The 14,520-nt window shown below is 45.2% G+C and overlaps 1 protein-coding gene across 1 annotated transcript in view; it reads left to right on the forward strand.

The window, feature by feature from the left end:
* Positions 1 to 14,520, forward strand: part of LOC129706504 (catenin delta-2-like) — a 1,547,539-nt gene that overhangs the window by 1,106,716 nt on the left and 426,303 nt on the right. Inside the window, exon 6 of the mRNA XM_055650854.1 lies at positions 2,509 to 2,543. Coding sequence (XP_055506829.1) covers positions 2,509 to 2,543 — 35 coding nt within the window. The remainder of the gene's footprint in view (positions 1 to 2,508; positions 2,544 to 14,520) is intronic.

Below are 14,520 nucleotides of genomic sequence, written 5' to 3' on the forward strand. Positions count from 1 at the left end.
CAGGCAGCATCTCTGGAGAGAAGGAATGGATGACATTTCGGGTCGAGAACCTCCTTCAGACAAAAGATTATAGAGCAGAGCAAGATGCGCCACTCTGCGAAAAAAGCGTAGTATGACGTGGGCATGACGTGACGCCATTTTATTGAGCAGCAATTTAAAATAATATTAATAACATTTACAATAATGCTAACTAAATATGTGAAGTGATCGATGCTATATAATACACTGTTCCCTGCAACACTGATTACACCAAAGATGATAGAGCAGATCAATCTTTGGAACGGATTACACCAAAGATACTAGAGGAGCATTTCCCGCTGCCTCCATCGGGAGCGCCGACTGCGGGCGGCCTTCATCTGGTATCGGGGGGGGGGGGGGGGGCCCGAGAATCAGTCCTGGATCAACTCAGGCGTGGAGGAAACGTCCTCTTCCCCCAAAGATACTAGAGCAGCCTCTGGTATCTTTGCTTTTCCCAGCGACCTGATGTAAGAGCAGATTGTGTAACTGTGTAGTCGGTCCCCGCTACCAAAGATGTCGCGTTTGCATTAACAAATGGCGGCCGTGACGTCACGTTACGTACTACACGTCAGCCCATTGGATTTCGGAGGAGTGGTCTATCTTGCTCTGCTCTATAATCTTTGCTTCAGACTCTGGTCGTGAGTCCTGATTATAGGCAACTTTCACTGCACTTCATTTTTTGTTCAGTTTAACAATACCTTGAATGTATGTTTGCATAGACTGGCCTGATGTTATGGAAGTAAGTTGGTGCGGTGATTGTCCAAGTTAATATGTTCTTGGTGCTAAGGTACCACTGTGGTAATTCTTCATCAGCTTTGTGAACAGAATGAGCCTTGGAATTTTAATTTTCACTTTGCCCCATCAAAAATCAATAACAATTGTTTGGCAACTGCGGCTTGGATAATGCTGGAGGCTGATGATACTATGCACTACAAGTCTACCGTTTCCACACTTCTCCTTCTGAAAGTCCAACATCTGATTGTGGTTTCAGTTTTTTTTATTTTAGAGGAGGTTTAAAAAGAGGACCAATTATGGATTCTCCGCATAGCTTTGCATTGAAATTATTCTTAGCGGCACCTCAGTAAGTTTAATCAGCAAGCAGTTGAACCTTACAGACTGGAAGATCAATCACCAGTGTTTGCTTATGATCTGATTGTACAACGCCTGGGGACATAATTGTGTCTGGGGACATAATTGATGGTTCCAAAGCAGGGAACGCTCGGGAGGATGAGGTTTCAACTCCTGTGAACCAAGCTGGAGTGCAGAATAATGGTGGCAGGTCAACTGGGAAGGTTGGCACCACCTCCAACAATGCATCATCTCTGTCTGCAACTCATCACCAATTCGACTTCCATGATCTTCGGCACTCTGTCTTGGAACAACAGGCCTTCAGTTCCCTTGATCCTAAACCATAGACATCTCTGCTTCATTCTCTTTTAAGCACTACTTAAAAACTGGCATTTGGCCAAACATCAGCTAAGATAATAATTCCTTATGTTGAATTTTGTGTAATCAAGTCAAGTCATAGAAAGATAGAAAATATGTGCAGGAGTAGGCCATTCGGCCCTTCGAGCCTGCACCGCCATTCAATATGATCATGGCTGATCATCCAACTCAGTATCCCGTACCTGCCTTCTCTCCATACCCCCTGATCCCCATAGCCACAAGGGCCACATCTAACTCCCTCTTAAATGTAGCCAATGAACTGGCCTAGACTACCCTCTGTGGCAGAGAGTTCCAGAGATTCACCACTCTCTGTGTGAAAAAAGTTCTTCTCATCTCGGTTTTAAAGGATTTCCTCCTTATCCTTAAGCTGTGACCCCTTGTCCTGGACTTCCCCAACATCGGGAACAATCTTCCTGCATCTAGCCTGTCCAACCCCTTAAGAATTTTGTAAGTTTCTATAAGATCCCCTCTCAATCTCCTAAATTCTAGAGAGTATAAACCAAGTCTATCCAATCTTTCTTCATAAGACAGTCCTGACATCCCAGGAATCAGTCTGGTGAACCGTCTCTGCACTCCCTCTATGGCAATAATGTCCTTCCTCAGATTTGGAGACCAAAACTGTACGCAATACTCCAGGTGTGGTCTCACCAAGACCCTGTACAACTGCAGTAGAAGTCAAGTTTATTCGTCACATACACATACGAGATGTGCAGTGAAATGAAAAGTGGCAATGCTCGCGGACTTTGTGCAAAAAACAAACAAACAAACAACAAACAGAATGGACCAGAATCACATATTCTTTTACATATTACATATTGTGGGTGGAAGGAAATGGAAAGAAAACCCCAGCAATTTAAAAGAACAGTAGAATGGTACATTAAAGTTAGTCCGTGGTGATGTAATCACATGATCAAGTGACATTAAATATTTTACAATCATTTTGCTATTTAATTACAGTTTGTTGTTTTACACTGTCTATGGTACTTACATCACAGGATTTACTTAGCCTAATCCATGTTCTTTTTTAAATTTTTGTCTCTGCAGTTCTACAGAGGATTCCTTTCGTTGGCACATACAAGGTAAAACATCTTCCTTTAAATGTACTTCCTCTGAAGGGGTTAAAATCTCCAAAACCTGTCTAGTTGGCCTCGACAGATGAGAACAACTGTAGGCGGGGTAATACTGCATGGTTTTGCTTGATATTTATGTACAGGTTGGCAATCCAAAGTTAGCCTCAGACAAAAGGATTTTGTGTACATGGGGCGGAACTCTGTGGCCATTTAGACTGGATCTTTTACAATTGGCAGCTCGGCAAATCACAATGAAAAAATGGTGAGCCACCGGGAGATCAGGTTGGTTAATGCGGACCGAGCGGAGGTGTTCGGTCTCCCGATGGCTCAGCACTTCAACTGCCCCTCCCACTCCGTATCTGACCTCTCTGTCCTGGGTCTCCTCCATGGCCAGAGTGAGCAACACCGGAAATTGGAGGAACAGCACCTCATATTCCGCTTGGGGAATCTGCATCCTGGGGGCATGAACATTGAATTCTCACAATTTTGTTAGTCCTTGCTGTCTCCTCCCCTTCCTCAGCCCTCCTGCTGTCTCCTCCCATCCCCCAGCCTTCAGGCTCCTCCGCCTTTTTCCTTTCTTCTCCCCCCCCCCCCCCCCCCCCCATCAGTCTGAAGAAGGGTTTCGGCCCGAAACGTTGCCTATTTCCTTCGCTCCATAGATGCTGCTGCACCCGCTGAGTTTCTCCAGCTTTTTTGTGTACCTTCGATTTTCCAGCATCTGCAGTTCCTTCTTAAACAACCTACAAACCTGTATGCCTTTGGAGTGGGGGAGGAAACCAGGGCATCCGGGCAAAACTGATGCGGTCACGGGGAGAAGGTACAAACTCCGTACAGACAGCACCTGTAGTCAGGATTGAACCCGGGTCTCTGGTGCTGTGAGGCAGCAACTCTACCGCTGCACCATGGGGTTGGGGTAGGGAGAGAGGATTTTAATCACTCAGCCTATTTTCTCTTTTTGAACCACTTGTCTGATCTTTAGATGCACAGAAAGGTGCAGACGATGAAATTGCCAGTGGCTTGGAGCTAGTGGACTCCTGCCTACGGTCCCTGCAAGAGTCGGGTATACTGGATCATCATGAATACTCTTCCAGTGAAGGTGAAACTCACTTAATCTAATACTTAACATAATTGTGTAGTTAGTTGAATGAGTTGCTAACTATTCGTCAGGTGAGTGCAGTTGGCGTGTTGCTGTAGGTTGCGAGGCGTAAATTGTGTTGTGTCAAAAAAGGGTCAAATAGTTCTTGTACTTTGTGCTTTGGTGACAAGTCCCCTGACTGCTCTCAACTGGCTCCGAACAGGGCCCAGTCTTCTCTCCCAGAGTGCCTCGCAGAACAATGCCAACCCAGACGGGTCCTACCAGTATTCGGGCAACTACCACAGCACCCAGACCCTCTCCCGAGGTGACTCAACTACATCACAACTCTCCGGGAGAACATCGAGCGGGCAGGTTGGAGCAAGTGTTGGCATTCACAGCTATGGGCAGGTATGTCCAATAACTCCATAAACATGATGTGAACTTTGTGAGAGAATTCTGGGCGTTAAGATAGAGGCGCATAGATGGGAAAGGGTTCGAGGGATAATAATAATAATAATAATAACTTTATTTATAAAGCACTTTAAACAACTGCAGTTGCCACAAAGTGCTGTACATGAGAACTCATGGACAAGAAGTTATTACAAACCATTAAAAACTGTAAAACAAAGAACTATAAAACAGTAAAAATTAAAAGACATTAAAAGCACTAAAAACAGGAGCAATGTCTCAGCCAGTGTCGAAAGCCAGAGAATAAAAAAGAGTTTTTAGGGTGGATTTGAAGATGGACAGTGAGGGGGCCTGTCTGATGTGCAACGGCAGGGTGTTCCAGAGTGCCGGAGCAGCAACAGAAAAGGCTCTATCCCCTCTGAGCTTCCGCTTAGACCTTGGTACCTCTCAAGGAGCAGCTGGTCAGCTGACCTGAGGCACCGGGCAGGAGCGTATGGGTGGAGCAGCTCAGAGAGGTAAGGCGGGGCGAGCACATTCAACGATTTAAAAACAAATAAAATAACTTTAAAATGAACTCGAAAGTGCACTGGGAGCCAGTGAAGGGAGGCCAAAATTGGCGTAATGTGCTCCCACTTTCGAGTTCCAGTTAAGAGGCGAGCGGCAGCATTGTGAACCAGCTGGAGACGAGCCAACGAAGATGTGGGTCAAACTCAGGCAATTGCCACCAGCTCAGTTATAAAATCAGGTCGGCATGGACAAGTTGGGCTGAAGGGCCTGCTATCTGACTCTATGAGAGGAAAGGCTGAACTTGAGTCTAATTTTACATCCTCTAATCATGCCAAGGGGTGCCAGCATGGATTAAGTGAGGTGTGAAAATAAAAGGAGCCCCAATAATTGACTGAGTAACTAAAGCAGTCGCACTGACTCTTGCAAACACAAAGTGCATTTATTAAAGTGCTGTCTAATGGGCAACTTTAAATTTAGCGTTTAATCTTGGCCGTTTCATCTCATGACTTCCAACTTCCAATCGAACAATGAGGGTTTTTTCCCCCAACTGTAATATCTTTCTAGTAAACAAAGCAATCAGGGAAAATTAATGCCAGCTTTTTCCATTATTCAATCTCACCATACTCCAGGAGTTGAATGTCCAAAGATATCAGGATATCGTTGGGGGATGAACTTTTATCTTGAGATTGTCAGCTTGACCTGAGATCAGGACATGTTTCTATTTTCCCACTGACCCCTCCTGAAGGGGAGACCTCATAGCATAATGTTCAGAATGTGATTGAATATTTTTAAAGACTGGCCAACATTTTGGCAGCACAAAGTAAAAATCTTCCACAAGTAAATCTTCCACAAAGTTACCGTTTTGCCATCGAAGGAGAGTTCTCTGTTTTCCAATAGTTGGAGACTAGCTCAATTATACGTACAGTAGTTTGGGCAGCACACTTGGTATATATAGCTCCTGCCTCAGCTCGCCAGAGGGTTCGATCCTGACCTCGGGCGCTGTCTGCATGGAGTTTGCACATTCTATGTGTGCGTTTCCTCTGGGTCTTCCAGTTACCTCACACATCCCAAAGATATCTGAAGATAGGTCTCCACCCAAAACATCTCACCCATTCCTTCTCTCCAGAGATGCTGCCTGTCCCGATGAGTTACTCCAGCACTTTGTGTCTACCAAGAATATGCTGGTGTGGAGGTTAAATGGCCTCCATAAAATTGCCCCTGGTGTGCAGGAAGTGAATGTGAAAGTGTATAACATAGAACTAGTGTGAATGGGTTGTCAATGGTTGGCAGAGACTCAGTGGGCCGAAGAGCCTGTTTCTATGCTGTGTCTCCAAATTAAACAACACTCATTAGATAACTGTACTACTGATGTTCTCATTTTTTTTAAAACATTGTCCCTCTTTGGAAATGTATATTCCTGCTCTCCTTCCATCAAAAAACATTGCTATCTAATGCCCCCGTCCCACTTAGGAAACCTGAACAAAAACCTCTGGGGACTTTGCGCCCCACCCAAGGTTTCCGTGCGGTTCCCGGAGGTTGCAGGTGGTTGCCGGAGGTTGTAGGTAGTGGAAGCAGGTAGGGAGACTGACAAAAACCTCCGGGAACCGCACGGAAACCTTAGGTGGGGCGCAAAATCTCCAGAGGTTTCCGTTCAGGTTTCCCAAGTGGGACAGGGGCTTTAGTCCCAACATTGGATCCTATTTCTTTTACTAACCAGGCCCTAAGCTCTCTGACATCCTTGCTTAATTTTTCCACCTATTTTAAATGGCTGCTTGAGATTTCCATCACTGAGCATGTTTTCCACCCCAGCATCAGTCAGGCTTAATGTTAGCTTCTGCCTGATAGTCCCCCTGTGAAATGCTCCAGGACATTTTCCTATATTTAAATGCACTGCATAAACCTCCTGTTTATTCACATCTCTATGCCCTTGGCCTTACTTGGACCTGTCAGTTCCTATGTTCACTGACTTGCAATAGATTTCAGATTTGCAATTCTTACTTCTGAATTCTCAGATTTCTGTGCCTGGTGCATGCCTGAATTTCTCTCCATGAATAGCAATATCTGAGTCTCGGCAGTCAGCGATGGAATTATCTCCCTGAATGTTCTGTCTTTTGTTGAACCATTTTAGTTTAGTTCAGTGATATAGCATGGAAGTAGACCCTTCAGCCCACTGAATCCACGCCAACAAATGATACCTGTTCTCAATTGGTTCCATCTTATCCCAGTTTCTCACATATTCCTTACGCAATTTACAAAGGCCAATTAACGTACAAACACACACGGCCACAACGAGAAGATTCAAACTCCACACAAACAGCACCCAATATCTCAGGCACTGGAGGCATCTCGACCAGCGCAACCACTGAGCCACCCTTTTGTTGTGCTTGAAGCTAATCTTCCACCATCTCTATCTGAGGCTCAGCATCAAATCTCTCATAGAAACATAGAAAAATAGAAAATAGGTGCAGGAGGAGGCCATTCGGCCCTTTGAGCCAGCACCGCCATTCATTGTGATCATGGCTGATCATCCCCTATCAATAACCCGTGCCTGCCTTCTCCACATATCCCTTGACTCCACTAGCCCCTAGAGCTCTATCTAACGCTCTCTTAAATCCATCCAGTGACTTGGCCTCCACTGACCTCTGTCGCAGGGAATTCCATAAATTCTCAACTCTCTGGGTGAAAATGGTTTTTCTCACCTCAGTCTTAAATGACCTCCCCTTTATTCTAAGACTGTGGCCCCTGGTTCTGGACTCGCCCAACATTGGGAACATGTTTCCTGCATCTAGCTTGTCCAGTCCTTTTATAATTTTATATGTTTCTATAAGATCCCCCCCTCATCCTTCTAAACTCCAGTGAATACAAGCCTAGTCTTTTCTATCTTTCCTCATATGACAGTCATCATTCTGCAACTCTGAAGTGACTCAAAACACAAATGAAGGTTACTACAGTTAGTGCAGCATTAATTTAGTACGCAGAATATATAACAGTGCAACCCAGGAACAGGCTCTTCAATCCATGATGTCCGAGCTGTACATGACACCAAATTAACTAATCTCATCTGCCTGCATATGATCCATATCCCTCCATTCCCTGCATATCTATATGCCTATCATAAAGCCTTTTAAATGGCTCTATTGTATCTGCCATCACCACCACACACCACTCTGTGTAAAAACAAACATGCCTTTAGTTTAGTTTATTGTCACGTGTATCGCGATACAGTGAAAAATATTTGTTGTGTGCTAGCCATTCAGCGGAAAGAGAACACATGATTACAATCGAGCCGTTCACAGTGTACAGATACACCATAAAGGGAATAACTTGAATAATGTTTAGTGCAACATAAGGCCAGTGAAGTCCGATCAAAGATAGACCGAGGGTCTCCAATGAGGTCGTTAGTTCAGGACTGCTCTCTGGTTGTGGTTGGATGGTTTAGTTGCCATTAACAGCTGGGAAGAAACTGTCCCTGAATCTGGAGGTGTGCGTGTTCATACTTCTGTACCTCTTGCCTGAAGGGAGAGGGGAGAAGATGGAGTGGCCAAGATGTGACGTCATTGAATACACTGCTGGTCTTGCCGAGGCAGTGTCTTGCATATCTCCTTTAAACTTTGCCCCTCTCATCATAAAGCAATGTCTGATATTTCCTCCCTGAGGGGGAAAAGGTTGTGACTGTCTACCCGATCTATGCCTCTCCTAATTTTATACAATTTGATTTCTCTTTCCCTTGTTTCGCCTCTAGGTTAACCGGGCAGGTGACAGCAGTCGTACATCAGGGTCGGAGTCGTCCCCATCCCACGCCACACCACAGTCAAGGGACACCTTCGTACCGAGCCACGCCAGCGCATTCCGCCTGCCAGAGGCACAGCATCCATCTTCGGTCTACTACGTCAGTGCCACGCTGCCCGCTCAGCGAGTGAGCTCGCCCATGTCCCTCCAGAGGACTGGCTCACCGCCCAAGCTCCAGAGGGCAGGCTCGGCCGCGGAGAGCGGGGTCTACACCACCCAGCGGATGGCCTCGCCCAAGCAGACGGCCTCCCCCAGCCGCCTGTCCAAGTCCTACAGTACCAGCTCGCCAGTCAACATCGCCGTGTCCTCCGCCACCCTCTCTCCCTCCCCGCCGGCCAACGCTGTCACCTCGCCCGCACACCAGCCCAGCTCAGCCCAGCCCAGCTACGCCACGCTCTCGCCCACAAAACGCCTCACCCACAGCTCTGACCCATACAGCAAACACCCTCAGGAGCTGTACGAGAGGAGTACGCTGCAGAGGCCCGGCAGCCTGGCAGGTAATTAATCTGGCTCTCCGGCATTTTCATCATTTAGCCAAATGTCTTTACCATTTCCAAGCTCAGAAGAGACTGTGCACAGTAGCAAATGGGAACAACCGGTTGAATAGACTGGGGCTGTTTGCTCTTGAGAGGAGCGAGGTGATAAAAATCTATACAGTAATGAAGGGTTTGTTCAATTTGCCGTGAATACAATCTGGACAATAAAGGATCATCAGTAATCTCTCTACTCTAGATGATAAGACGATGAAACTTGGACCATGTTGTGTGGGATTTTAAATTTCAAGTTCATTTCTTATAACAGTGAGCTCCACATTCTGGTTGCTCTTTAGATTTCCCAGTCGCAGTTTTGTTTTCATGTCGACCGGTTAACACGATTCATAGATGTTGCGGTAAATAGTTGAGATTGCATTTGATTGGAGTTCACGCTATATGTCACTGGCCTTAATACTACAAAAGCCAGGAATGAACATTACATAAAACAGGCCAAATTGTTCCAATATATAGTTTAGTAGCAGGGAAGAAGATGATTCACAAAAAAATCCAAAAGTAAATCCAGTGTAACAAACAATATCGTCCATGATCCAGCAGTGAAGTCTTTACATCTGTATAAAGGGCCTGTCCCACCAGCATGCTTGAGGCGACCACGTTTGGTCACGCTAGACGCATGCTGGTGGGACAGACCCCTAAGTTTAAGGTGAAGGGGAAAAGATTTATTCGGAATCTGAGGGGTAACTTTTTCGCACAAAGGGTGGTGGATGTATGGAACAAGCTGCCACAGGAGGTAGTTGAGGCAGGGACCACCCCAACATTTAAGAAGCAGTTGGACAGGTACATGGCATGGATAGGACAGGTTTGGAGGGATATGGGCCAAATGCTGGCAGATGGGACCAGTGTAGCTGGGACATGTTGGCTGGTGTGGGCAAGTTGGGCTGAAGGGCCTGTTTCCACACTGTATCTATCACTCTATCCCAGTGGCATATTGTGGTAGGCTGTACCAGATGAAGTCACCTTCTGCTCCCCTGGAAGTTGCGTTTTTACTGCCTACTGACTTTTTGCCAGTCTAGTTGAAATTACCACATAAAGGGCTTCATCCGACAATGCAACTTGTATTAGTTTCTGTCCTCCACAGTTGACTGCAGGTACATCATTTTATGTGCATGTAAGTTGTATCAGTATCAGTCCTCCACAGCTGACTGGTGACATTGCACTGATGTACCCAGACAACTCTGGCATAGGGAGTATATTGCAAAACTAACAAATGTAGGAAAAATTGTGGAGACCACTGCAGGTCCATGTCTTGACCATCCCAACCAGGAAGCTGCTCAACAGTAATGCGCTGGGAATTAAGTTACAGACCAGAATTAAGTTCCTTACTAGTGTGCCCCTTCAATTCAGAATTAAACTGTTGCATCAAAAAACTCATACAGTGGCTGGCTCTGTTTCATGAGATCTCAGCGTCTCATGTTGCAGAGATAACAGGATAATCACTCGATTAAAAATGATTGCCTCTTTTAATGCTCTGGCCAGCACCAATGTGGACAGATCTGTCAAATAATCTTTTCCAAAACCAGGAGACAATCCACCTTCCTAATGAGGGTACTTGTGCCTACATAAACTGTGACGTTTACCCTGTGATAACTATCCTCCAACGTTGGAGAAAAGATACAACATTGACAAGCATGGACTAAACCTTTGCATTCAGTCTGGTGCTACTTTTCAGAAACAAAATGTATTGGCTCCGTAGACATCTCCACCAGAAAGATGCCAGGGTTCAAATTCTGAAGATAGTTTACAGAAATGTAGCCTGCATCCGTGGGAGGAACAGAAATGAGCAAAGTGTTTCAGATGGTAACAGGATTCAACAAGATAAGTACAGAGAAACAATATCTAGTGTCAACCTGCCATGACTGAGAAAATCGGCCCATTGTGGGTGTTATCAGGAAACGCTTTTAACTACATGTGGCATCAGATATTTAGTGTAGGAAGGAAATGCAGATGCTGGTTTAAACCAAAGTTAGGCACAAAAAGCTGTAGTTACTCAGCGGGACAGGCAGCATCTCTGGAGAGAAGGAATGGGTGACCAGTTTCGGGTCGAGACTGTTTTGCGTCAGTTTGGGTCTGAAGAAGGGTCTCGACCCGAAACGTCACCCATTCCTTCTCTCCAGAGATGCTGCCTGTCCCGCTGAGTTACTCCAACTTTTTTTGTGTCTTATCAGATATTTAGTGTTCTCTTCTCACCAGAAACTCATGGATATTGTGGACAATTAGCCAATGAAAGGGATAAAGGGACCTCATCCTAAACCAAAAAGATGGAGTTAGGGAACAAATTGAACAGGTCCATTGAATGTATTGTCAATGAATCTCACTGTCAAGTATAAAAACCACTGTCCAATACAGTGACTTCCATTGCAATGTTGACTACAAACAAAATTACTTTGACTTGAGAATTAAGAATTGAGAATTGACTTGAGAATTAAGGGACAGCAGTTTAGGGGTAACATGAGGGGGAACTTCTTTACTCAGAGAGTGGTAGCTGTGTGGAATGAGCTTCCAGTGGAAGTGGTGGAGGCAGGTTCGATTTTATCATTTAAAAATAAATTGGATAGGGATATGGACGGGAAAGGAATGGAGGGTTATGGTCCGAGTGCAGGTAGATGGGACTAGGGGAGAATAAGTGTTCGGCATGGACTTGAAGGGCCGAGATGGCCTGTTTTCATGCTGTAATTATATATACTTGCCTGGCTGCAGAGTGCTTTGTCCAACCTAAGACTACGAAATATGCTTTACACAAAATGAAAGGGTTTCAGTTTAAAGCAAAGCTCAAGAACATTCTTGTGAATTTACAACATGAGCAGAGAGATAAAAAAGTTGTTGATCAGAAAACATCCCGAGAGATGCCACCAACTCCAACACATGAAGAAAGTAAAAGCTTAAAACAGGAAGCTGTGAGAACGTGATATGTCCAAGACAATAGATTGATTTAGTGGAGCTAATTACAAATGATTACACTGCTGTTGCCTGTGATGCAGGACAGCATTTCAAGGAATGATATGGATGCGTTCTCCTATCAGTGTGCTCCGGTCTCTAGCTCTGATTTGAAATTGCGGAAATGAGCCTTTAATTGGAGGCAATGCTCCCTGCAATCAGCAATCAGTTCCCTGGGCAATCAGTTCCCGCGGCCCAATCATTAATCCTCCAACCCTCCTGCAGCTGTTAGTGGGGAGGTGACCTTCTTTCCTTCATTTAGATCACAGCTGCTGGTCGAGGCCAACTATAGGGTCCTAGTTTTATCCAAACACAGTTCAAAATAGACTTTAATTATTTGCATTCATTCATTTTTATCAGAGCCCAGCAATGCGAGTTCATTTATATTACATATTAACGTCGGGTGGCTGGCTGGATGGAAGGAAGTAGACGCTCTGCTGTGCCCGTGATGCAGACCAGTCTGAAGAAGTGTCTCGACCAGAAACGTCACCCATTCCCTCTCTCCAGAGATGCTGCCTGAGTTCTCCAGTTTTTTGTGTCTATCTGAAGTTCTGCTAACTCTGTTGCAGTTTAATGAATCATGTATCAGTGTACCCTCGTACCATGATCTCAGGAATATATCCAGTATATTCATATCCATATATTGACAGAAAGGTCTATGCGAGTAAAATTACTCCTTCTCCTACACGGATGCTTTCTCAACCTCATGTGAGGTTATCCATTTTGGTGGCAAAAACAGGAAAGCAGACTATTATCTAAATGGTGGCCGATTGGGAAAGGGGGAGATGCAGCGAGACCTGGGTGTCATGGTACACCAGTCATTGAAGGTAGGCATGCAGGTGCAGCAGGCAGTAAAGAAAGCAAATGGTATGTTAGCTTTCATAGCAAAAGGATTTGAGTATAGGAGCAGGGAGGTTCTACTGCAGTCGTACAGGGTCTTGGTGAGACCACACCTGGAGTATTGCGTACAGTTTTGGTCTCCAAATCTGAGCAAAGACATTGCCATAGAGGGAGTGCAGAGAAGGTTCACCAGACTGATTCCTGGGATGTCAGGACTGTCTTATGAAGAAAGACTGGATAGACTTGGTTTATATTCTCTAGAATTTAGGCGATTGAGAGGGGATCTTATGAACTTACAAAATTCTTAAGGGGTTGGACAGGCTAGATGCAGGAAGATTGTTCCCGATGTTAGGGAAGTCCAGGACAAGGGGTCACAGCTTAAGGATAAGGGGGAAATCCTTTAAAACCGAGATTAGGAGAACTTTTTTTCACACAGAGAGTGGTGAATCTCTGGAACTCTCTGCCACAGAGGGTAGTTGAGGCCAGTTCATTGGCTATATTTAAGAGGGAGTTAGATGTGGCCCTTGTGGCTAAGGGGATCAGGGGGTATGGAGAGAAGGCAGGTACGGGATACTGAGTTGGATGATCAGCCATGATCATATTGAATGGCGGTGCAGGTTCGAAGGGCCGAATGGCCTACTCCTGCACCTAATTTCTATGTTTCTATGTTTCCACATGCATGGGCATAGTTGCTCTCTCACTTGTGTGCTCTCTCAAACTTATACCCTTCTAATACATGTGCCTGGCTATCCCTCACATTCTCTCACACCACACTCATTTATAACCTGCACCCACTGATCTCTCTCTCTCTCTCTCACACACACAAGCTCCCTTTCGCAGATGTTACACATGGTAACACTCACTCACACACACACATACGCAGAGTCATACTCCTCGTGGCCTTGTCCCCTTCCGGATGGTGAATTTAATGCATATTCCTTTGGGGTGAATCCCTTTCCTCATCATGCAGCTGGTTGTGGTCAAACACTGTCATGTCAGCCTAAACCCTGCGCCTTGATCCTAATCCCAGCACGTTGACCGACCTCAGTAATGTTGTAATTTACTAGAATGTTGCCTGGGTTTCAACACCTAAGTTACAGAGAAAGGTTGAACAAGTTAGGTCTTTATTCTCTGGAGCGCAGAAGGTTAAGGGGGGACTTGATAGAGGTCTTTAAAATGATGAGAGGGATAGACAGAGTTGACGTGGATAAGCTTTTCCCACTGAGAGTAGGGAAGATTCAAACAAGAGGACATGATTTGAGAATTAAGAGACAGAAGTTTAGGGGTAACATGACGGGGAACTTCTTTACTCAGAGAGTGGTAGCTGTGTGGAATGAGCTTCCAGTGAAGGTGGTGGAGGCAGGTTCGATTTTATCATTTAAAAATAAATTGGATAGTTATATGGACGGGAAAGGAGTGGAGGGTTATGGTCTGAGCGCAGGTAGATGGGACTAGGGGAGAATAAGTGTTCGACACGGACTAGAAGGGCCGAGATGGCCTGTTTCCATGCTGTAATTGCTATGTGTTTATAATGTGATCAGTGAACAATTATTGATTTGATCAATTGATTTTTCTCCCCCTTATGCAGGTATAAGACTTCATTTTAAAAATCCCAGTTACTTCTAATGCCTGTCTGTCTGTCTGTAATTAAAGTCAGATTACTTCAAATTTCTTTCACGCCCTTAGCCTCTGGGTAATGATGCTCACATTTATATTGGCAACACCTTGCTCCAGACTTGCTACTTCTTCTTTAGACATTAGAGAGACAGAGCGGAAACAGGGCCTTCGACTCACCGAGTCCATGCCGACCAGCGATCACCCCGTGCACTAACACGCTGGGAAAATTTACAATTTGACCGAAGCCAATTAACCTGCAAATCTG

This window comes from Leucoraja erinacea, chromosome 2 (genome assembly GCF_028641065.1).
Source record: "Leucoraja erinacea ecotype New England chromosome 2, Leri_hhj_1, whole genome shotgun sequence".
Lineage (NCBI taxonomy): Eukaryota > Metazoa > Chordata > Chondrichthyes > Rajiformes > Rajidae > Leucoraja > Leucoraja erinaceus.